The sequence below is a fragment of the Mastigoproctus giganteus genome, chromosome 5 (assembly GCF_048544385.1).
Source record: "Mastigoproctus giganteus isolate SK-2022 chromosome 5, ASM4854438v1, whole genome shotgun sequence".
Classification (NCBI taxonomy): domain Eukaryota; kingdom Metazoa; phylum Arthropoda; class Arachnida; order Uropygi; family Thelyphonidae; genus Mastigoproctus; species Mastigoproctus giganteus.
In genome coordinates this window covers 187,636,683-187,660,249 of record NC_143579.1, presented here as the reverse complement: position 1 = coordinate 187,660,249, position 23,567 = coordinate 187,636,683, and the positions used below count along the sequence as shown (strand labels likewise).

Sequence of the window (23,567 nt, the reverse complement as noted above, 5' to 3'; positions counted from 1 at the left end):
TATATAAAGTCTAGTAGCTTCCACGATTAATTCTTTGAATGCTTCCCACTTAGAATTTACTGTTTGTAACATCGTCAGTTGATCCCACAAAGTACAAAGGCATCCAGAGTACATCCAAAGAGATGATGTTCAGTTCGGCAGTTGTGTTTTTATGTGCTCAACATTCTGAAATCTCTTGCCTTTGAGGACAGTTTTCACCTTGAGACATGGTGAAAACTGTCCACGTCTCAAGGAGAGGAAGAAGTCTGCTGATGCTAGATCAGAAGAGTAAGGTGGAGGATTGATCTTTACTGTGCAATGTTTCATCACAAATGTCAACAATGCTCCTGCCCGTTCCACAACAAGTGTGGAATGGGCGGGAGCATTGTTGTGCAACAAGAACTAGCTGCCTTTCTCTCAATTGTAGTCTCACCTGGGAAATGCACTTCAATAGTCTTTGAAGCACTTGTATATAGAATGCACCATTAAGTCTCTCCCCTTCAGGTACAAATTCCTTGTGAATAATGTTGAAAAACATGATCAGCACCTTGATCCTGGACTTCTATAAATTAAACTTTTTGGGTCTTGGTAATGATTTTGAAGTCCACTTCATGCTGTGACACTTTGTCTCTTGGTCATAGCAAAACACCGAACATTCATCTCTAGAAATTAAACAATCCTAATTTCCTTGACAGTATAGTCAAGGAAATTAGGATTGTCTTGACAAGTCTAGATGAAGTCTTTGCATGATGACACACTTCATTGCTTCTGCTTGTCTTTGAGGCCGTGAAGCACAAATTTTATACAGACCTTCCTTTTCCCTGAATCATCATGCAGAATTTGATGAATCATTTCCTTTTTTATATATCTAACTCATCAGCCAGCCATTCGATAATTTGAAATTATATGACAATCAGAATGATTGTCAAATAATGATCTCTTGCCACAATTTCCCAAACTTTTGCAACCCTGTCCTCATTTTCAGAAGTTGATAAACACCCATTTCTTGGGTCATTGCAAACCTTCTCATGTCCATCTTTGGACAGCTTATACCATTCAAACACACTGGTATGACTTACGTTTCATCATCATAAACAGTTTTTAACATTTTAACTGTTTCTGTTGCAGATTTTTCCAGTTTAAAGCAAAATTTTATATTTATTTGTTCGCTCCATTTCAAAATAGTAACACAGAACGTTAACATTACTAATGAAACTGGTTGTTACTTGCAACTTTTTAACTGCTGGATAACTCTGTACCATCGTCTATTGGAGGACATTATTTGAACTACAACATACCACTTTGTGTAATTTTTTTCTTTAACAAGAAAAAAAAAAAAAAAACTTGTGTAGTGCCCAAGCATTGTGTTCATCTTGGTAATTTTAAAAATAGGTTGCATTTATAAATAAGAGCCAACCTTTGAAACCAAGGCATATTTTTCATTAGAAAGACCCTTCTAGTCAATCACATAGTTAATAGTTTCTAAAAATAACTTTCCTTTTTGTAACTTGTTTCTCAGTGTTTTTGCATTTTTCCTTTATCAAAATTTGTAGACCAGTAGCAATATGTTGCCTGTGACCAATCTGACCAATATGATAAGCATAAAAAATGCATTTTGGGCAGACACTACAGGCTGCACAAAAAAAAACCAAAAAAAAAAAAAAACCACACCCATAGGTCACACATGGGTGGAGAACCTGAGCAGAAGACGATCAAGGAGTTCTGGAGCAACATGTGAAGCAGTGAATTAAGACATAACAGCTTTGTTCCCTGGATAGAGCTAGAACAGAAGAAAAGCCGAGCCCCCTGAATAGAACTATAATGAGAGATTCGAGAAGAAGTACTCATTCAGGAAGTCCCACAACTGGTGAACCCCAGGAATCAATAACATCCACATTTACTGGTAAAAGAAGTTCACACACAAGCACTTAACGGAGCAGTTCACCCAAATGATAAGTCACCCAGAGTTTCTTACTCAAGGAATCACGTATCTGAAGACCAAGATACAAGAAACCTGGCAAAATACAAGGTGATCACCTCTCTCCCAACAGTGTACACGATCCTGATCAAGAAGATATAAGACCACTTGGAGTGAGTTGCTCACTTACACACTAGCATTGATCACAGTATACTGGTGTGGGATTTACTTAAAGATGTAACTACTATCAGGGGTAAAGGGAAGGTTTTTTTCTTTCGTAATGGCGACTATAGTGGGCTCAGAGATTTTTTAGGTTCTGTACAGTTGGACCACCTGATGATGTTACCAACAGCAAATTCTAAATGGGAAGCATTCAAGGAAGTAATTTTGGAAGCTACTAGGCTTTTTGTTCAAACTAAGAAATACTTCACTAGATTCTGACATTCAAATGGATGTCAGATGAACTAATGAGACTCGTGGCAGAGAAGAAAAATGCATGAGATGCACATAAAGTATCAGGCAACACAGTAGCCTATGGTAGATACAGGCTAGTTTGTAATCGTGTCACAAAGAACAACAATTATACAGAGAAATAGTGAAGACAGATTATGAAAAATCTTTGGCAAAGGATACAAAGAAAAACAGTCTTCTTTACTTATATAAACTCTAAAAGGAAGGATGTGAATCAGATTGGTCGTCTTGATATCAATGGTTTGACTGTAGATGATCATTCTCAGATAGCTGCTGCCAAACTAAATGAGTATTTTGCATCTACATTCACGCGTGAGGAGTTATTCAAGGAGGGGGAGGAGATGTTTATCAAACTCTAACAGGGAGTTAAATGATTTTGAAATAACTGAGAGCAAAGTGGAGGGAAAATTGTTGAAATTAAACATAAGAAAGGCACCTGGGGTGGATGGGATCTATCCAGTTATATTAAAGGAGGCAGCAAAGGAAGTAAGCAAACCTTTAGCCATAATTATAAGAACATCTGTGGACTTATAGGAGGTCCCCACGGACTGGAGATGTGCAAATGTATCTCCAATTGACAAAGGGGGATCAAAGGATGACACGAGTAATTACAGACCTATTAGTTTGACTTCTGTTCCAGGGAAAATAATGGAGTCACTTTTTAAAGAAGCATTGTAGGATCATCTAGACAAGACAGCAGTAATAGCTGAGAGACAGAATGGGCTTGCTTGTCAAGGGGAAGTCTTGTCTGACTAATTTGATTGGATAGTATGATGTGGTCACAAAGCAATTGGATGAAAAAATAATTTTAATATCATATACTTGGATTTCAGGAAAGTTTTGATACTGTTGCGCATGGAAGACTACTGAACAAATTGGAGGAGTATGGCATTAAGGGCAAGTTGCTACAAAAGGATGGTTGAGTGGGAGAAGAGAGAGAGTGGTGATCAATGGGTACTGCTCTACGTGAAACAACGTTATTAGTAGTGTCCTTCAGGGTTGGTGTTGGGCCTATTGTTGTTTTTTATATTTATCAATGATATTGATGAAGGTATATCAAACTTAATGTCAAAGTTTGCAGTTGATACAAAGGTTGGCAGGGTTGTTAATAACAGTAATTATAGTATGCTGCTGCAACACGATCTGGAAAAGTTGGTTAGTTGTTCTGAGAAGTGGCAACTAAAGTTTAACATTGACAAATGTTAAACTTCAGTTTAACATTTCTCAATGTTAAACATATGGGTACCAGTAATCCCAGAGAAATGTACCAACCATGTGGTGTTACACTCAGGATAGTGGAGAATGAAAGAGACCTGGGGTAATTGTGCAGTCATATATGAAGTTTTCTGAGCAGTGCAGACAGGCTGCCAGAGTAGTTCATGGGTTCTTGTCAATGATATACAGGACTTTTTCGAGCAAGGATCAGGAGGTGATTATCCCCTTGTATAAGGCAATGGTCTGGCCACGCCTTGAGTCCTGCATACAGGTCTGGAAGCCTCAATTTAGGAAGGATGTAGAGTTGCTAGAATGAATACAGAGAAGGGCAACAAGACTGGTGAATGTGACAAAGGGGTGCTCTTATGAAGAAAGACTTAAGTTCTGCAAATTGCAGCTTCTGGAGACTAGGCACCTGTGAAGCAATCTGATTGAGGTGTATAAGGCTTTGAATGGATTGAGCAGGCTCAATGCTGATAGGATTCTTCCCCTTGCTCAGATTATAAGCCCAAGGGGACATAGTTTCAAACTGAGGAAAGACAGTTGTAGAATAGACGTGCAGAAGTTTGCCTTTTGCCAGCAGGTAGTTGATTGCTGGAACAAACTTCCATCTGTTGTTGTGGAAGTTGATAGCCAAAATAAATTCAAAGCAGTACTAGACAAACATTTGGAATGAATGGAACAGTGAAATGGAAATGGGTTTTTTTTTTTTTTTTTTTTTTTTTGCTGATGCTGTATAAGCTTGCTTTCTTGCATCATGTTCCTCTACCAATGGGGCGCCTCCATAGCCAAGTGGGAAGGAGCAGCAGCAGCACGCTTCTTGATTAGACCGGGGTTCAAGCCCGTGCCCACCAAATACGGAGGATGCAGACAGGTCAGGGAATGACCACCGCATATCCCCGGAGCAATATGGCCTTAGTTGTTAATGCTCCTAAAAACCAAATAACAAACAATAGCTCTATCAATGGTAATGCTATTCTGATGAAAGTAGTATATATGGTTAGTATTTTATCTCATCCTGTCTGATATGGCTCTTAAAATATTCGTATTTTGAGCTGTATGCTTTTTTTTTTTTGTTTTTGCCCTTATATTTATGTATACGTAATTATTTTTAATTACCTTAACTTAAATAAAAGCAGTATGAAAAAAATTGACACTTCATTTTCATTATATGCAACCTAGATTACTCCTTAATTAGTTCATAAATTATTAATTTTTCTGATACAAAAAATGACAATTAAAAAAACTTGTGAATTCTCTAACTTGAAGCTATTTTTGTTTCTGTAGGACCTGCCAGATGGAGAAGTGGAATCTATTGCTGAGGTAAGGATTACATTTTCAAGGATTATACAGAACATTTGTATATCTATGCCATTGCTGCTCATAAATAGAAAAATCTGATCTCAGTTCTTGCTCTCTCTCTCATCTCCTGGAGGATCTTGTAACTTTTCACAGGATTTTTTTCCTGCAAATTTTCTCCCCCCCTCCCATCCACGAGCACAAACCAGTGTAGAATATGTTTTTACAAACAAATGATACACAAATTTGGAGAGAAATGGGGAATCATCTCACAATATCTGTATAATAGACACATGGATTCTACACATGGCTGTACATGATGGAAGTGTATTAACATATGCGTTGATGTACGAGGTACATTTGAAAAGTTCCTGCAAATACAGCATAATAAATCTCCTGGTGATAGGACAACAAAAAAAAAGTCACATTTTTATGTTCAGTACACTTATCTGAAGGTAATAGACAAATTCTGATGTTGTTAGAAGTTGATGGGTGGTTCTGATAATCACTCTAAATGTCAGTGATAGCATGCCAGTTAAAAAAGTTGCCACCTAAAATATCCACATTAATATACCAAATACATGACAAGGATTTGATGAAGCACAGCAATGCTTATGAGTGACAAATTCTAATAAGTGGAAGCAAAATCAAAGTGATATTGAAGTTTTGAGATTGGAAAATAACAATTTGACCATGGACACATTGTTATTTTCCAATTTATACAAGAAGGTTAAAATAGACAAAAGAGCATTACATTGAAATATTTCATTATTTGAGCAAATGCAGTCAGGTGAAAAAAAGACTGGAGAAGTGGGTTTAAGGGAACTAAATTTTCCTGCATGACTGTGTATCTGTGCACAACTTCATTTTGGTTAAACAGTGGCTCACTAAATATGGAATGATGCCAGAGCATTCACCTTATTCATAATCTCTTCCATGGTGCAATATGGCCTTAGTTGCTAATGCTCCTGAAAACTAAATAACAAGTACTACAGACAAATTGCTGCCTTTAGAAATTTGTAGATTGTTTCAAACAACTCAGAACAGAATAGTCAAGTGATACTGCTCTGGTTCAAGCGGTTTATAAGTTTTATTGGGAGCAATAAATTTATGATGTTACCAATAGATTTCCAGATTTTAAATGCAGGTTGGGGTAACAAGAACATTATTATTAGTCCACACTAATATCATTAGTGCGGACTAATGATATTAAAAGCACACACCTCACACAGTGACTGATGATCTGTTGAATAAATATAGAGAAAAATGCGAGTTAATTCATAACATATACATTTAATTCTTGGTAATTCTGACCAGGCACGATAGGAGGCACTGTATGCTTGAAAGGCTTGATGATTAACTCAAGAATTGTGGAAATCTGCAAGACTTTTTGAGGGTAAATTTTTAATAGCACAACTTGCCCTCATAGGAAGAAGGAATCTGTTTTGTAGAGAGATGCAAGGGTTTTAACAGTATCATTGAGTAGGTCTCAAGGGTTCAGGAAACTTCCAGTAAGGACGACAGGAGTAATATATATACATGTTTTTAACTTGTCATGGGAGTGACATATCAGTTGTATACATCTCAAGGGTACTAGTTTGTGATGTGAATGTGCCCATATAAGCTGTTTATTGACAAGGCATGCTGATGATAGTGATATTTCAAATAAACAGGTAGCTAATTCTAGGAAACAACTTATCTTCATGGAGTGTATCAGAATAGTAATCTGTACAGGAACACTTAGTCTTGACTGTGTTTACATTAATATCAGGAGTGTTATCAATAAAACGAGTGAATTTGAACTCATGATTATATTAATTGGATAATTTTGTTTTATATTATAATTAACTTTTAACTCCAAATCACTTGTTCAGCATATATCTTTGTGTTCAGCTAAGGATATAACTATGATATTGTGGTTGTTAAGGTATAGTGTAACATAAAATCCGAACTTAGTAGTACAAGGTATAATGTAAAACTAGATAGCATAATATGTATCACTGCATTTAGGAATCTATTCAATTAGTGTAGTATTGGCATTTAATTAATTAAATTTTTTAATCTTATTTATTATTAATCAATTGTATTCAAACAAACGGAAATCGTGTCCCAGATACAGCAGCAATAAGCGAGCACAAAGTTGCAGGAGTACTGTGGCTCAGAGGAGAACTGAATGTGATGATTCTCCAATGCATCACAGCCTAAAAAATGTGCAACTTGTGAAATGTTTGCAGACTTTCGGGAACAGGACATGATCTAGCCGGGTAGATGCCCTCGAAAGTATTAAAGTGGGGGACCCATCAAGCTCTTAGCTGCCCAACTCAATGCCAGAGCTCACTCTTGTGCATCAAGCAACACAGTGGCAATCTTCAAGGCAGAATGCACTGGTCTCACAGGAGACAGGTAATATATTGTGCAAAAAGGATAGGTGAAATAGGACGAGGGTAGGTGAAATAGGATGTCTAGCAAAAGTTGATGATGTTATAGAGCAGATATCATCTTTTAAGGGCACAAAGGGCAATATTGTTGTACACATTGGCACTAAACATATTAATAGTAGATTTGCTAAACAAGTACAGGTCAATTTTGAAAAACAGTCATGAGTTAGGATTAAATTTGAAAGTGTCTGCAATTCTGCCAAGACATGATAGGAAGGTAGTATATGATGAGAGCCTTATCAATAAATTCGGCCCTGCAGAGATTGTGCACAGCTCATGGGGTAAAATATTTTTCATAGAAAGGGTGCAATAGAAAATAGAAATCTTGCAAGAACTGATGCTATTGAAGCAGTGTTAGGTTGGTTGGAAAACTTGCTAGCTTGGGGGTTTCACAGACTAAAAGATTAACAGTACCCACAGGTAGAGGTGAAAGTGATTATTGCACTGCTTCTATTAGAATGAGCAGCAGCCTGTAAACAAGGTGCTGGGGATTTCAAGGACTGGTGGGAGTTATCTGAAACAAGTAAATACATGGGCTGTGTTTGGGTAACTAAGAGTAAGAACAGGTGCATGTATACTTGCATTTACGCCAATACTAGGAGTATAGTAAATAAATTTGATGAATTCGAAGTGCTGGTCAAGACAGCAATGGCAGATATTGTTGGGATATCAGAGACATGGACACAGATATAGGCAGTACAATGTGTACAGACAGAATAGGAAGGGAGGAGAGGTCATTCTGTTAGTCAAGAAACACACAAAATCTAAGGAAGTGCAATAGAGTCAGTTTGGTGTGACATAAACACCAAACTGGCAAAGCAAAAATGAGAGTAGGAGTGCATTATAGGTCTAATGACTGATGAGTACAACGAACAGTTGTACAGAGAAATAAAGTGGGCCAATAAATCAGAATGACTTATAATGGAGGAATTTAACTTTCCTGATTTTGACTGGAACTTGTTGGTGGGTCATGCAACATATTCGAGAGGTGACCAGAGGGAAAAATACTCTAAATCTGATTATCGGCAGCCATTATTCGTGCATTAAGAATTTGCAGATAAAGGAACCACTAGGTGGTAGTAATCACAGTGTACTGATGTGGGATTTTCATAAAGACACAACTATCATCAGGAGTAAAGGGAAGGGTGTCTAGAGTGGTCTGAGACAGTTCTTAAATTCTATACAGTGAGATGAGACCAACTGATGTTGTAATCAACAGCAAATTCTAAATGGGAAGCATTCAAGGAATTAATCTTAGAAACTACATCAGAAGACCTAATGAGACTCGTGGCAGAGAATAAAAATGCATGGGATGCATATAAATTATCAGGTGACACAGAGGCCTATGGTAGATATACACTGGTGTTCAAAGAAAGTGCATCACCCCTTAAATTGTAATTGTCATCTGAATAATGTTGGTACACTGTAATATTTCTTACAGATTGCATCAGATAAAATTGATACGTGTAGGTGACGATGTAATATTGCATCAGCTGTTACTTTCAGATATATAAGCACGCTCTACAAGAGTTGCAGTCATTCCTTGCTTGTGTCAGGATGGTGAGTTATGTGTGGTTGACGCCACAAAGAAAGAGTGCTATTATTGCTTTACGTGACGAAGGATGTTCTTCCTGTCATATTGTTTATAGAGTGTCTTATAATCAATCGACAGTGAGTAGATTTCTTTCCAAACTCAAGGATACTGGTTCTGCTCTTAGATAAAAAGGAAGAGGATGCAAATGAGTTTCTATTCCAAAACAGGACCGTGTTTTGAAGTGCTTATGCCTTACAAACCTTAAAGCTTCTTTTTCTGAGCTGAAAAGAGAATGGGAAGAATATACAGGAGTGGTAGCAAGTGTAGTAACAGTCAGAAGACGCCTCTTCAAAAATGGACTTGTAGCCCATTGTCCTAAGAAGAAGCCTCTCATCACACAAAAAATGAAAATGGCCCAATTAATTTGGTGTAAGGAGCATGTGAAATGGACCCCTGAGCAGTAGAAGTCAGTTATTTTCTGAGATGAGAAGAAATTCAACCCACATGTTTCTGATAGGAGACAAACGATTCACCGTAGACGTGAAGAATGCCATCCAGACTTTATGGTGTCTACAGTGAAATTCCCTACCAGCCAAATGATATGGGGGTGCATTTCATATCGTGGAGTAGGTCACCTGCAGTTAAAGTTTCCGTAAATGCCAATGGATACCTGGCTATATTGGAAGGCAAATTGGAAGACTATATTGGAATATTGGAAGACTATATTGGAAGACTGCCAACCATTAGAGATAATTTCAACCTGCCAAGTAACTGCATATTTCAGGATAACTCTGCACCTTGTCATTGGACGAAAAATGTATGTAGGCACTTCTGTAGTTACTTTAGCTTCATTTCTGCATTAGAGGTTCAACAGTAATATGTTTACATTTGTTACAGGTGAAAAAATGGTTGGAAGAATAGTCCATTACAACTGTTAGCTGGCCATGACACAGCCCGAACCTGAATCCTATAGAGAACTGTTGCCATCATGTGGAATCTGCAGTTGCCAGAAAGAAACCAAAGACCCTTCATGAACGTCAGGAAGCCGTAATTCGTGTTTGGAACCACGAACTATCAGTTGATTATCTTCAGAAATTTATCTTGTCAGTGCCTCGATGGTGTGCTGCTGTCATCAGGGCCAGAGGCGGTTTAACTAAATATTAATTTGCACCTTGTGAACTTTTCATTTTGTTTTCCATTTAAAATGATAAATTGAAGCAAACTGAGGGCTTCTGATAACATTTCAGCCATAATTGTCATGTTTACCAAAACTGTTGTATAAAGGTTGCAAATGCTCATTTTGGAATATTTTGAGAGTACCTGTCAAATATTACTTAACTATTAATAAATATCTTTTTTTTATATTTGTATTTGTGATGCTAGTCATTGATGTAACATACCATTGCGAAAAAGGGTTAGAAATGTGAAATTCATAGGTGATTCACTTTCTTTGAACACCAGTGTATATGCTTGTCTGAAATCAAGTCACAACGGTGGTTAGGCAAAAGAAGGCAGATTATGAGAAATCTTTCTCAAAGGATGCACAGAAAAACAGCAAAGACTTTGTTACTTTTATAAACTTTAGAATGAAGGGATGAATCAAATTGGTTCAGCTGTTGATGATTCTGCTCAGATAGCTGACAAACTGAATGAGTATTTTGCATCTACCTTCACACACATGAGGAATTCTGTAGGGAAGTGGAGGACAGAAGCTTATTAAACTCTAACAGGAAGCTTAATGATTTTGTAATGAATAACTGAGAGAAATTGGAGGAGAAATTGTTGAAGTTAAACATAAGGCACCTTTGGTGGAAGGGATCTATCCAGTTAAATTAAAGGATACGGCAAAGGAAGTAAGCAAACCTTATATCCCAATCGGTGGGGACCTCCCCACTGACTGGAGATGTGAAAATGTATCCCCAATTCATAGAGGGAGATAAAAGTGTGACACGAGTAATTACAGAGCTGTTAGTTTAACTTCTGTTCCAGGGGAAAACAATGGAGTTAGTGGTTAAGAAATCATTGCCAGATCATCTAGAAAAAACTGCAGTAATAATTCAGATACAGATTGGGTTTGTTAAAGGGATATCTTGTCTAGCCAATTTGATTGGATACTATGATGTAGTCACAAAGGAACTGGATGCAAAAAATAATTTTGATGTATACTTGGATTTCAGGAATGCTTTTGATACTGTTGCATGTGGAAGACTACTGTACAAATTGGAACAGTATGGCATTAAGGGCGAGTTGCTACAGTGGATAAAAGGGTGGTTGAGTGGGAGAAGACAGAGTGGTTATCAATGGATGCTGCTCTTCGTGGCCTAATGTTAATAATGGAGTTCCCCAGGATTCAGCTTTGGGCCCACTGTTTTTTGGTATATTTATCAATGATATTGATGAAGGTATATCAGGCTTAATGTCGAAGTTTGCAGTGATACAAAGATTGGTGGGATTGTTAATATATGATGCAAAGGTTTGCAGGGTAAATATGTCTTGTATCAAAAATTGATGATGCAAAGAATTGGAAACACCGAAGTTCGCAGCACCACAAAATTCGACTGGAAAAAAAAAAAAAAAAAAAAAACATTGCTGCCTGTGTTTAATAATTTATTATAAACATCAATAAACTTGAATATAGCTTTTCAGATTGTTTATATGAAATATAAATGGATGGTAGTACAATAACCAGCACAGCTGGAAAACAAATTCATAATAGGAAATGCTGACATGTGTGCAGAATCTGACATAGGACCACAAAAGGGTTAAACCATTTTCCTTTCTTTTTTTTTTTTTATCACAAATATTGAAAGGTACAGACAGTATGCCTGCACCCACCCACTTGTATATTTTAGGATGCATTAACTTTATGGATTAATGGAATCAGGCTGACTTTTCTACATACTGTATTGACTCATATCTGACAGGTCTAGGGCTCAAATTCTGGCCTAGAATTTTGTACATGGTTCTTAAGTAGTATTGGAATACTACCCAAGTTGGAAATGTCAGGTTTTAAGCCTATACCTACCCAATTTGGAAACTTCAGGTTTTAAGCCTATAAAACACCAACTTTTTAGAACATGATAACTTATAGAGAAAATGCATTTTAAGTTCTATTAAACGAATATAAGTGCATACACAAATATAAATCAAATGAATAGAACTGCATACTCTGATTTCAAAGAATCAAAAAGGTCTTGGTGGAGGCTAAGTCTAAATGTAGGTAAACAGAATGATGCCCTTGTGTTCATTGTAATATAAGTATTCAACTTTTGGGAAGTTCAGTGTTGCAGACAAAAACTGTACAAAAAATTGATAAATAATAATAAAAACATCGAAAAATTGCATTTTTTTTTTCTCTCTTCCTATTTAAGTAGGAAGAGAAAATTTAAGTAAATTCAGTAAGAGAAAATTAAAGAGTAAATTAAATTATTTTTAGAGTGGAAGAATTTATGTAAGGAACTTGCCTTATATTGTCACTGAAGAAGATCTAGAAACACTTTTCAAAAAATATGGTAAGTTACTATAAGCTACATATAATATAAGCTTGTGTTAATTGCTTGCCAATGTAATAATGTTTACTCTTATCTTAAAATATTTTATCTCTTATATGTGTTTCCTGCATGCTTTATATATTTGAATATATTTTGGAAGTATTTGATGTGTTTGCATTCATGGTATTACATTACAAATGATATAGTTTATATATTTTTTAACCTGTTCAAACTTTTCCTCTAAGTAGTTAACCCTTTCTGGGGTACATATGTATACATTTTTCATGCGTGGGACTCCAGGAAGTACATATGGTAACTTGTCTATTAAGTACTACCATCTTGTATCAGCATTTTACAATAAGTAGATGTAGGCAATAAGAACTAAATGTGAGTTTGATCTGGACAACACTCAACTGGGATTCAGGAATGCCCACAGAATGCATGAGGCATTGTTTATCCTCGACTTCCTGCTTCAAAAATGTCTGGACCAACAAAAAGAAATTTTTTTGCTTCATAGACTATGAGAAGTCCTTCGATTGAGTAAAACATCACAAGCTGGTTGATCTACTCCATGATTCCCATCTAGACAGAAAGGATATCTGTATTATTAAAAATTTTTATTGGGGTCAGCCACAGTCCAAGCCAGAGGAATAGCAATAAACAACATCAGTATTCAATGAGGAGTCCAAAAAGGCTGCATCCTTTCACCTCTCCTGTTCGACCTGTACTCCAACAAAATATTCAAAAAGGCCTTGGAAGGTGTAAAAGTAAATGGAGTTGTCATAAATAATTTTAGATATGCAGACGACACTCTCGTTCTTTGTGGCACCGTTGAAGGCCTCCAACATCTTCTCAATAGGATCAGTTCAACTGGAGCAAAGCTTGGACTCAATATTAATGAAAAGGAAATCAAGTTCATCATATTTAGCCACAAACAATATGAAAATGCAGACCTTTCACTCAATGGCAATATGATCGTTTCAGTTACTTGAAAAGCACTATCACCGAGAACCTAGACTTCAAAAAGGAAGTCGCATTGAAATTGCCAGAAAAACTTTCAAGAAAATAAGGTCACTTCTTTGCAATAACAACCTCAAACTGAAATTAAGACAATGTATGGTCAAATGCTGCATTTGGTTCATACTTTTATATGGTGTTGAGACTCTCAAGGCAAGTTCCCTGAACTGACTAGAGGCATTTGAAATGTGGATACATTGCAGGATGTTTCAAATACCATGGACGAACTTCATTAACAACAATGAAGTCCTCTACTGAGCAAGAATGGAAAGAACATTAATAACTACCATCAAAGTAGGAATCTCTAATCTTGGCCACATTCTACGAGGAGAGAAATATCATCAAACTTGCCATTTATTATCAATTGATAATAAATGGCAAGATTGATGGCAAATGGAGGATTGGTATGAGGCAAACATCTTGGCTACATAACATTCAACAGTGGACTGACATATGAAAAGTAGAACTGTTCAGATTTGCGGAAGACAGAAACACTCTCTCCTTAATAATTGTCAACGTCCAGGGGGGACCTGACAAAGGCATATGAAGAAGATGTAGGCACAGTTTGTAGGCATCAGAAAATAGATATTGAAATCAGAGGAGATTGTTCCTTTCAGTGAGGTTGTCCAATTTTGGCTTACAAAAGTCAAAATTTTCTGGAATTCAGATCCAGAAGTTGATTAAACTGAATAATCAATACACTAATGATGTAGAACATAGTATTACATCAAAAAATGAGTTTTTCTGTGATTTTGTTTTAAAAACATTTTTGATTTTTGAGATAATAATCTAATATTGGACAAGTAATTCAAAATATAAACAAATTAATACTTAAAAGCATTTATGTGCAAATTTTCATTTTTGCAAATTTTCAAAATTTTGTGGGTAAAACTGCTTAGGACCTACAGTGGTTATAAACTTGTTCCTGAAAGGGGGTTTATCATAGACAATACTGTTCCATGTCTTTTTTAGATCTTTTTTTTTTTTTTATATCTGGATTTTTCAGAAAGCTTTTTCCTGCCATTCCAAATTTAATTAAAATTGGACCAATAGAAATTCGGCTCCTCTCCCATAAAATCTTAAATAAATTGACACTAAATTTCAGCATACTGCTTTGGTCCCCGGAAAGGTTTAATTTATAACTTCATTGCTCTGTTTAGAAAACCTGCACCGAGGAATACAACCACGCAGAAAACTTAGTTGGAACTTGCACAGTAAGTTCCATCTCGGTTTTCCTGTGTGGTTGTTCGTTTACAATTTACAATATTTTAAATAGAAGTATCTCTAAGCATAAAGTTCAAACAGTGTGTGGTTGGTGAGTTTCTGACTGCTAAAAATGTTAGCCCTTATTTAAATTTATCAGTGGTTATTAGACATATACAAGAATAGACTGTTGATATCAGCACTATCCATTGCTTCATTTTACCCACAAAAATGAATGATTTTGAAGTTGGTAAAGCTGCTGTCGGTGAAAAGACGAAAAATATAGGTGACCAGTGACTTTAGCTGACAGAACACATAAATAATAAAACAGATGAATCTGCTCACAGTGGTTGTGGATCAGATAATCAGATATTACTGACTTCGGAGATTTCTAAAGAATATATTGAGTACAATCTTTCTGTACCCAACCTGAGCTAGGGTACAGAAAGATTTGCACTAGATAGGTCCCCAGGAAGCTTGTGGAAGAAATGAGTGGACCCACAACTTTTGTCCTATTTTGAACACAAAAAGGTAACATTTTTAAATGTTATTGTGATTGAATAGCAATAAACAATCCAAGGAATTTCATAATAAAATATCTTCCTGTTCAAAAAAAAAATTCAAAGTCCAAGAATCATTCAGCAAATTAATATTGGCTGTTTCTTGGGATTGTATGGATGTTATTTACACTGAATTTTTTGAAGAAAGAACCACAATCATTTCACTCCAGTACATTGAGCCTTGGATACACTTAAAAAAAAAGATCAAACTAGTAAGACCTGCAGTATGGCAATGTTGCTTCATTGCAGCTATTAATATTAAGACTAAACAATTAGATTTTTAATTAATTTTCATTATGTTGCAGATTAATCAGTGATATTATTATTATTATTATTAGCCATATGGTGCAAGGAAGCCTGAGGCTTATGCTGCACAGCAAAAAAAAAAAACAAAAAAAAAACCCCACATTACCCAGAGAGAGAGAGAGAGAGAGAGAGAGAGAGTTAGAAATAGAAGGGAATCACCAAGAAAGCAAGAAAGAAAAGAATGATGATATCCAGCTCAGGGCCCTATATATGTACAATAACTGTAACATTTAAGAAAGGAAATGCATTCTGAAAAAGTATAGGAAGTATGAAAATGCTAAAGTCAACCTGTTGAGAAAAAGCCACTAGTTAGGATTAAATTTGAAGATGTCTGGAATTTTTGTGAGATTTGATAAGATCCTTGTCGTAAAATTCAGCTTTGGAGAGGTTATGTAAAGCTCCCAGGCAGAATTTTACTCATCATGGTGTGCACATCTATGTTAATAGGAGAGCCTCTTTACAGGAATGGGATTCACTTAGATAGAAAGTGTGCAAGAATATTTACTGATGTTGTTGAGCCAGTTTTAGGTGTATCTGAAAACTGCTAGTTTCAGCAGAGATAGAAGACATTTAACAGCAGCTACAGCCTGAGATGAAATTGATCCTTTGCCTACTTCTTTTGGGACATGCAATGGAAAGCAAGATGTTGAGGATCTTCATGAGATAAGTGAATGTGTGGACTGTGTTAGGGTTATTAAGAGCAAAAACAAGTATACATATATGTGATTGTAGGCTAATGCTAGGAGTATGGTAAATAAATTGGATGTATTGGTTAAGTTATCAGCATTGTATGGATTTAGGAAACATGGTGTTACTTAGATAGAGGGGATGCAGAATTTGAATATGGAAAGTACAGTGTTTACAAGGACAGGAGGTGGTGAGAGGGGATTATGCTCTGGGTTAAGAAGCACACAGAATCTAAGGCAGTGTAATTTTGAGCCAATTTAGTGTAACATGAGCACTGGAAAGCCAAAAATGAGAGTAGGTATGTGTCATAATTCAATATAACTGTGCCTAGTAGTAGTGGCATGTATGAGCTTATGCAGCATCAGCCAAAAAAAAAAAAAAATCACACCATTCCCTCCAAATGTCTGTCCAGTTCCTCCTTAAATTTATTTAATCTATCAACTTCCACAACGACAGATGGAAGTTTGTTCCAGCAATTAACCACCCGCTGGCTAAAGACAAATTTCTGCACATCTATTCTACATCTGTCTTTTCTTAATTTGAATTTATGCCCCCTTAGGTTCATAATCTGAACAAGTGGAAGGATCCCATCAGAATTCAGCATGCTCAACCCATTCAAGGCCTTATACACCTCGATTAGATCACTGCGCAGGTGCTTAGTCTCCAGCCACTGCAATTTGCACAACTTAAGCCTCTCTTGGTAAGAGGACCCCTTCATTCCCCTCACCAATCTTGTTGTCCTTCTCTGTACACGCTCAAGTAAATCTACATCCTTCCTAAAATGAGGCCTCCAGACCTGTACGCAGTACTCAAGGCTTGGCCTGATCATTGCCTTATACAGAGGGACAATCACCTCCTTCTCCCTGCTAGCAAAATTCCTATATACCATTGACAAAACCCCATGACCCGCCCTGGCAGCCTGTCTGCATTGCTCAGAAAACTTCATATCTGACTGCACAATTACTCCCAGGTCTTTTTCATTTTCTACCACATTAAGTGTAGTACCACACAGTTGGTACGTTTCTCTGGGGTTACTTCTACCCATATGCAGTACAGTAAACCCCCACGAATAGCATAGCGGGGATTATGTTCCTGAGAAATGTCGCAAATACCGAAAACGCGAATACTGAGTTATGGCTCCCATAGTAATAAAGGGGTTCCATTCCAAAGTATGAAATATATAAGAAAAACTAGTCTAAAATTTTGTCTGTGTATGTATTATATGTACCTTCATAATATGACTGCAAGCATATGGCATCGAAATGAAAATAAGAAACAATTTAATATTAAATGTGTAATATGTATTAGAAATTTCAAACAAATCTTTCAAACCAGCGCCTTTGCTAGCAAAAAAAACTTATCCCGCCAGTGTTATCACCAGTTTCGCTAAATTGTTGATAAAGGAGTTTTGCTTTTTCACGAATGATGAGTGAACTTAATGGAATTTTATTTTGAGTTCGGTCTTCTATCCACAGATTTAAAGATTTTTCCTAATTTAACATCACAAGTTACAGAGCAAATTTTTTAAGCAATTAGTGCTTTTTCACGGACGGTATGGCGGATTTTTTCTTCCGATTTTTTGATTGATCGTACCATTGACTCATTGATTTTATAATGTTTTGCCACTGAGGAGACACTTTCACCATTAGAAATTTTGTCTAATAACTCAATTTTATTCGCCAATGTCATCACCTTCTTTGATATTTTCACATTTCCCTTGTTATTCGTAGCCATATTTTTGAACGTGTTAGAAAGAACTTGTCCGCAATAAAGTAACTTTCTTCCGTTAACACACTCGAAAAAGTCTGTTTTACACTGCAAAATGGTAGATTTATCACTTTTGTAAGCATATCAATTTATAAATTGATAAATTTATTCAATTTATAAGCATATAAATTAAAAGCAAACAACGAAACTGTCCATGACTTGTGCATACTGAACAAGGATTAGCGAGAAACATCCACGCTCGCGATTTTGTCACCCCTCTCCCCCCACCCACTGAGTGCTGTTTTGACCGGGAAAGATAATTTTAGCCACGCCCATGTTTTTTTATGGCAGAAAATATTCACGGCCCTTTAAAATTCACATTTTTTTAGGTTTCATTTTATATTAAATCAGCGATCGCGAAACTGCGAATACAGATACCGCGAATATTATTATTATTATTATTATTATTATTAGCCATATGGTACAAGGAAGCCTGAGGCTTATGCTGCACCAGCCAAAAAAAAATTCCCCGAGTTACCCCCTGAGAGAGAGAGAGAGAGAGAGAGAGAGAGAGAGAGAGAGAGAGAGAGAGAGAGAGAGAGAGAGAGAGAGAGAGAGAAGTATAAAGGAATCACCAAGAAAGAGAAGAATGATGATATCCAGCTCAGGACCCTGGGTTTGCCAAGCCCATACTCACCAGATGTGAGCCCCCGGGGTGATACCGGGGGTTTACTGTACTTTGCATTTGTCAAGGTTAAACTTCAGTTGCCACTTCTTAGTCCATCTGCCCAAATTATCTAGATCCTGTTGCAGTAGCACACTGCCATTACTGTCATTAACAACCCTGCCAACCTTTGTATCATCTGCAAACTTCGACACTAAGCCTGATATATCTTCATCAATATCATTGATAAATATACAAAACAACAGAGGAACCCTGTGGGACTTCACTAATAACATTAGTCCACGAAGAGCAGCACCCCATTAATTACCACCCTCTGTCTTCTCCCACTCAACCATCCTTTTATCCATTGTAGCAACTTACCCTTAATACCATTCTAATTTCCATTCAATAGAATGGAAATTAGAATGTCTTATGACGGGGGAGTTTTAACTTTTCATATATTCACTGGAATTTGTGGGTCGATCATTCTCAATATCAGAATTTTCTGAATTTATTGGATGGTTGTTTTATACACCAGCATGTTTGAGAGGCAACAATGCAGTACTCTCGATCTGGTTACCAGCATTAAGAATCACCAGATAAAGGAACCACCAGGTAGGAGTGATCATAATCTATTGATGAGGGATTTACTTGAAGATATAACTGCTGTTCAAGGAAAAAAATGAGGAATTTTTCTTCCTGAAAGGCGATGACAATGGCCTTAGACAGTTTCTAAATACTTTTTTGTGGGACCAACTGATGATGTTAAAAACTGTAAATTACAGAATAGTTTAGGGCTAAAGCCTCAGGTTATGTAGGTAAACTGTAAATTTTAAATGGGAATAATTCAGGAAAGTAATCATAGAAGCTACTAAGGTTTTTGTACCAATTTAGTGATACTGTCTTAACATTCAGACCTAAATGGATGTCAGATGAACTGATGAGACTAGTAGAAAAGAAGAAAAATCCATTGGATGATTATACGTTATCAGGGGACACAGTACAAAGTATGTATATAAGAAAAACAGAAAATAAATAAGAAACATAAAATAAAAATGTAAAACTATAACAAGTATAAAATAGTCTGTAGTCAAGTCACTAAGAGGATTAGGAAACTATAACAGATTATAAGAATGCAAAGAAATCCTTTCGGTAGAACAGAGAGTAGCATAACTATTGTTGATCCTGTTCGTGTTGTTAACAAATTGAATAAATATTTTGTATCTACATTTACTTGTGAAGAAGTTTCTAGTGATGGGGATACCAGTCATATACTAAGTTATGACTGGCAACTAAATGTTGTTAAATAGTGTTGAAACTAAGATGCTGTAGTTGGTGGGCTCCATATAGTGTGTTAAAAGAAGTGGCAAAAGAAATAAGAAAAATTTTTAATATAATTATGAGAGCATCTTTGTATTCAGAGTGAGAATGAAAGAATGAAGTTATTAATTACAGACCTGTAAGCTCTATTCCTATTCTTGGGAAAATAATGGAGTCAGTGTTTAAAGAAGTGAGATCATCTTAACGGGAATAAAACTTAACAGTTATATGATAATCACATTGCAGATTTGTTAAAGGAGGTCATGTACAACCAGTCTGATTAGCTGCTGTGATGCAATAACAAAGGAACCGGATACTGTAATTAGATTTCAGTAAAGCTTTCAACACTGTTCCACCTGAAAGGCTGTTGCACAAAGTGGAACAGTGTGGCATGAGGGCCAAGTAACTGCTATAAAGGGATAAAAGGATAGTTGAGTGGCAGATGACAGTGGGTGCAGCAATTTATTATTAATGGGCACTGTTCTTTTTGAACTAATGTTTTTAGTCCAAAAATAAAAAAAATAAAATATCAAAATACTTCTCCACTGGAGCAGTGCATTTTATTTTGAGTAACTCAATACCTCGAGAACTCATGGCAGAGTGTACCTCCACGATATGAAACTGATGCACTAAGTAGAAAACTTAGTTTGCTCAATGCTATATACAGAATGAAGCTACATCCTTCATGGACATGGTCATCATATAGAATTAAAAAATCCACATTACAGTTGTGCCCCTGTATCTGCTGATTCAGTTACTTGTGGTTAACCACAGAAACAAACAATAAAACTTAAAACACGTATTACTCGTGTGTCCAATATGATGCTTCCCTTTATTTTTTACAATGTCGCATATGGTTTGGTCACCAACATTATAATGGTTCTTTAGAGATTTAACGGAGATTTAACTATTTTCAAACTTTTGAATAATTTCAACTTTTTTTTAATTTGAAAGCACAACTCTTGCGTTTGCCCGTCATTTTTGCAATTTCTAAACAAAAAAAAAAAAAAAAAAATAGTTACTATAAAAAAAAAATTCCAACTTCCCTGACATAAATAACAAAACAAAATTTGTCCTTTTGCAGTGTGATGGAATACAACAATCGAGACAACCCACTAAATCAAACTAAACATTTGGTCTCCTTTTTTGTTTTGAGCGGTAGGTGTGAAGAGACAGCAGGGGTTGCAAGATAATAGGTACACTAATCTCCCAATGATGACTTATAACGCTGGTTCTTGTCACTTATTTAGGACTTGAAAAATGTCTGTTTATACCTATTCTAGTTATTACTTGAATTTTATGATTTCTGGTTGATTTTTTTTTTTTTTTTTAAAATTGGAGTCTTGAAGTGTCCCTGTAAATCAAGAGTCTACTGTACTTTATTATTACCCAATTTAATGTTGGTAATATCTTACTGTGTTTAATTTATCAATTAAACTTTATTATACGTATGTATGTATACAATAAAATCACATTATATATGGGGTCAGCAGATGGTTGCTTATATCCGTAGTTTCAGCCATCCACAGTAGCTCTTGGAACGTATCCCCCATGGATATGGGGCTCTTAAGAACAGTATTATTATTTATAATCTGTCAACTTTTGATAACGTTTAAAATTTTGGCAAATTTCTTACCAGGGACATAGAATTCACTTCCCTCCCCCACTGGTATTGAACCTTAAACCAGTGGGTTGCTTGTGAAATATTGAAATCATGTGTAAGAAAAGTAGTGTAGTAATATTAATTTTTTGTTCTAATTTCTTATGTAGTGCAATTAAATGTTTTCAAAATGCAATTGGTGTTACTGGTGACTTTGTATAAGTATTAGTGTGGTTAATTTATTCTCTGAAATTATTATTATTTTAGTACAAATAAAATCTTTTGCAGAAAAATGATGATTTTCTGTAAAAGATTTTAACATTACTGTGCTTTAATGTGTTTTTTTTTTTTGTTGTTGTTTGTTTGTTTGCTTGTTTGTTTATTTATTACTGTAGTGACAAACCTGTTATTCTTTCTTTCACTGATTCCTGTAAATTTAATTGGATACAGATGGAATCAAAAGGTTGTCCATATGTCATTAAATTAATATTTCATGTTCTTCGACATTTTAAATGACATCATCCAGGGTCTATATGAGACATTAATTTCGAAAGGATTTGCATACATTTGGAATGAATTAAGAGCAAAATCAGGAATGTGAATAAAACATTAAATGATGCCAGTGTGAATAATAATATCTTAAAAAAATTAAGACCTTATGACTTCAATTCCATACACAGCACTAATATACAAGAATTTTACTGAAGATTTTTAAAACTTAAATCTTGCAGCTGTGTTTTTAAACAAAACTACTCAGTTCTAAGTTTTCTTCATCATTAATAAATGCAGATATTCCTTAATGAAGTTTTTAAAAATGTTACATAATCTTATTTCACTGATTGCAATAAAGATAATATACACAGCTCTCCTAAAGTGACTTATTTAAACACGATTTGAAAATGATTAAAAATACATAAAACTTTGTAAAATTCAATTAAATGTGTTCAATCCTCTTAATCCATGAATGATCAGACACCCCATAGTTGAAAGATCTATCTAATTCACCATGAAACTTTGAATGACTGAATACATTATGTCAGAAATTAAAAATAAATGCCACTAAAAATAGCACATAATATACTAAAACTTTGATGATGAAAATAAATAATAAATTTCTTTATCCTCTGCTAATAGAACTTCTAAGGAGGCAACAAAGATAAAGGTGTAACCATTAAACTAGCATTAGCATTGGCAAATGATGTAAGGAAACAAGCTTATACATCATCAGCAAAAAAAAAATAAATAAATAAAAAAATTACACCTCCCATTTCACCTCTTCATTCCCTCCAATAGTTTATCTAGTTTTTCCTTAAATTTATTTAAACAATCAATTTCTACAACAACAAACGGAAGTTTGTTCCAACAATCAACTACCCGTTGACTAAAGGCAAACTTCCACACATCTATTCCCTAACTGTCCTTCCTCAATTTGAATTTGTGCTCCCTCATATGTGTGGTCTGAGCAAAAGGAAGAATCCCATCAGCATTTAGCTTACTTAATCCATTCAAAGACTTAAACACCTCAATCAGATCACCTCTCAGGTGCCTAGTCTCCAGACACTGCAATTTGTAGAACTGAAGCCTTTCTTGGTAAGAGACCCCATTGTTCTGCTCACCAATCTCATTGCCCTTTTCTGTACTCATTACAGCAGATCCACATACTTCCTGAAATGAGGCCCCCAGACCTGTATTTCGTAACTTGCCATTATCCTCTTCAAAATAATTGTATTGGGCTTGCACACACTGTTCCATACATTTTTGGAAGTCATCTTCTGTAAGCCCTTTTAACACTTTGGTTGTTTTTTTCTGGATGTCTTCAATTGACTGAAAATAATGAGTTCCCTTTAAGTACACTTTTCAGTTTAGGGAAGATAAAAAATTCACAAGGAGTGTGACTAGGTCCGGTGAGTAGGGTGCATGTTCACGCATGAGGATTTGTTTTTTGGCCATAAACTGGCAAACAGAATGCATTGTGTGCTGGAGCATCCAACCATCTTCCACGATTCAGGTCTCTTCCTTCGAATTTTTCATGCATCCTTGTCAGAACTTCACTATATTATGTTTGATTGATAGTCTGATTTGGTGAGACATTCATTTAATATCAAAGAAAAACAAGAAGCATGGTTTTCATATTTGATTTTGATATTGGGGTTTTTTT

At 35.7% G+C, this 23,567-nt stretch overlaps 1 protein-coding gene across 2 annotated transcripts in view; it reads left to right on the top strand.

Annotated features, from left to right (window-relative positions):
* Nucleotides 1-23,567, top strand: part of LOC150085940 (putative RNA-binding protein 19) — a 496,890-nt gene that overhangs the window by 172,050 nt on the left and 301,273 nt on the right. For both annotated transcript variants that reach the window (XM_090374301.1, XM_090374300.1), the window contains 2 exons: nucleotides 4,871-4,906; nucleotides 12,291-12,366. In XM_090374301.1, the coding sequence (XP_090230427.1) occupies nucleotides 4,871-4,906; nucleotides 12,291-12,366 (112 nt within the window). The remainder of the gene's footprint in view (nucleotides 1-4,870; nucleotides 4,907-12,290; nucleotides 12,367-23,567) is intronic.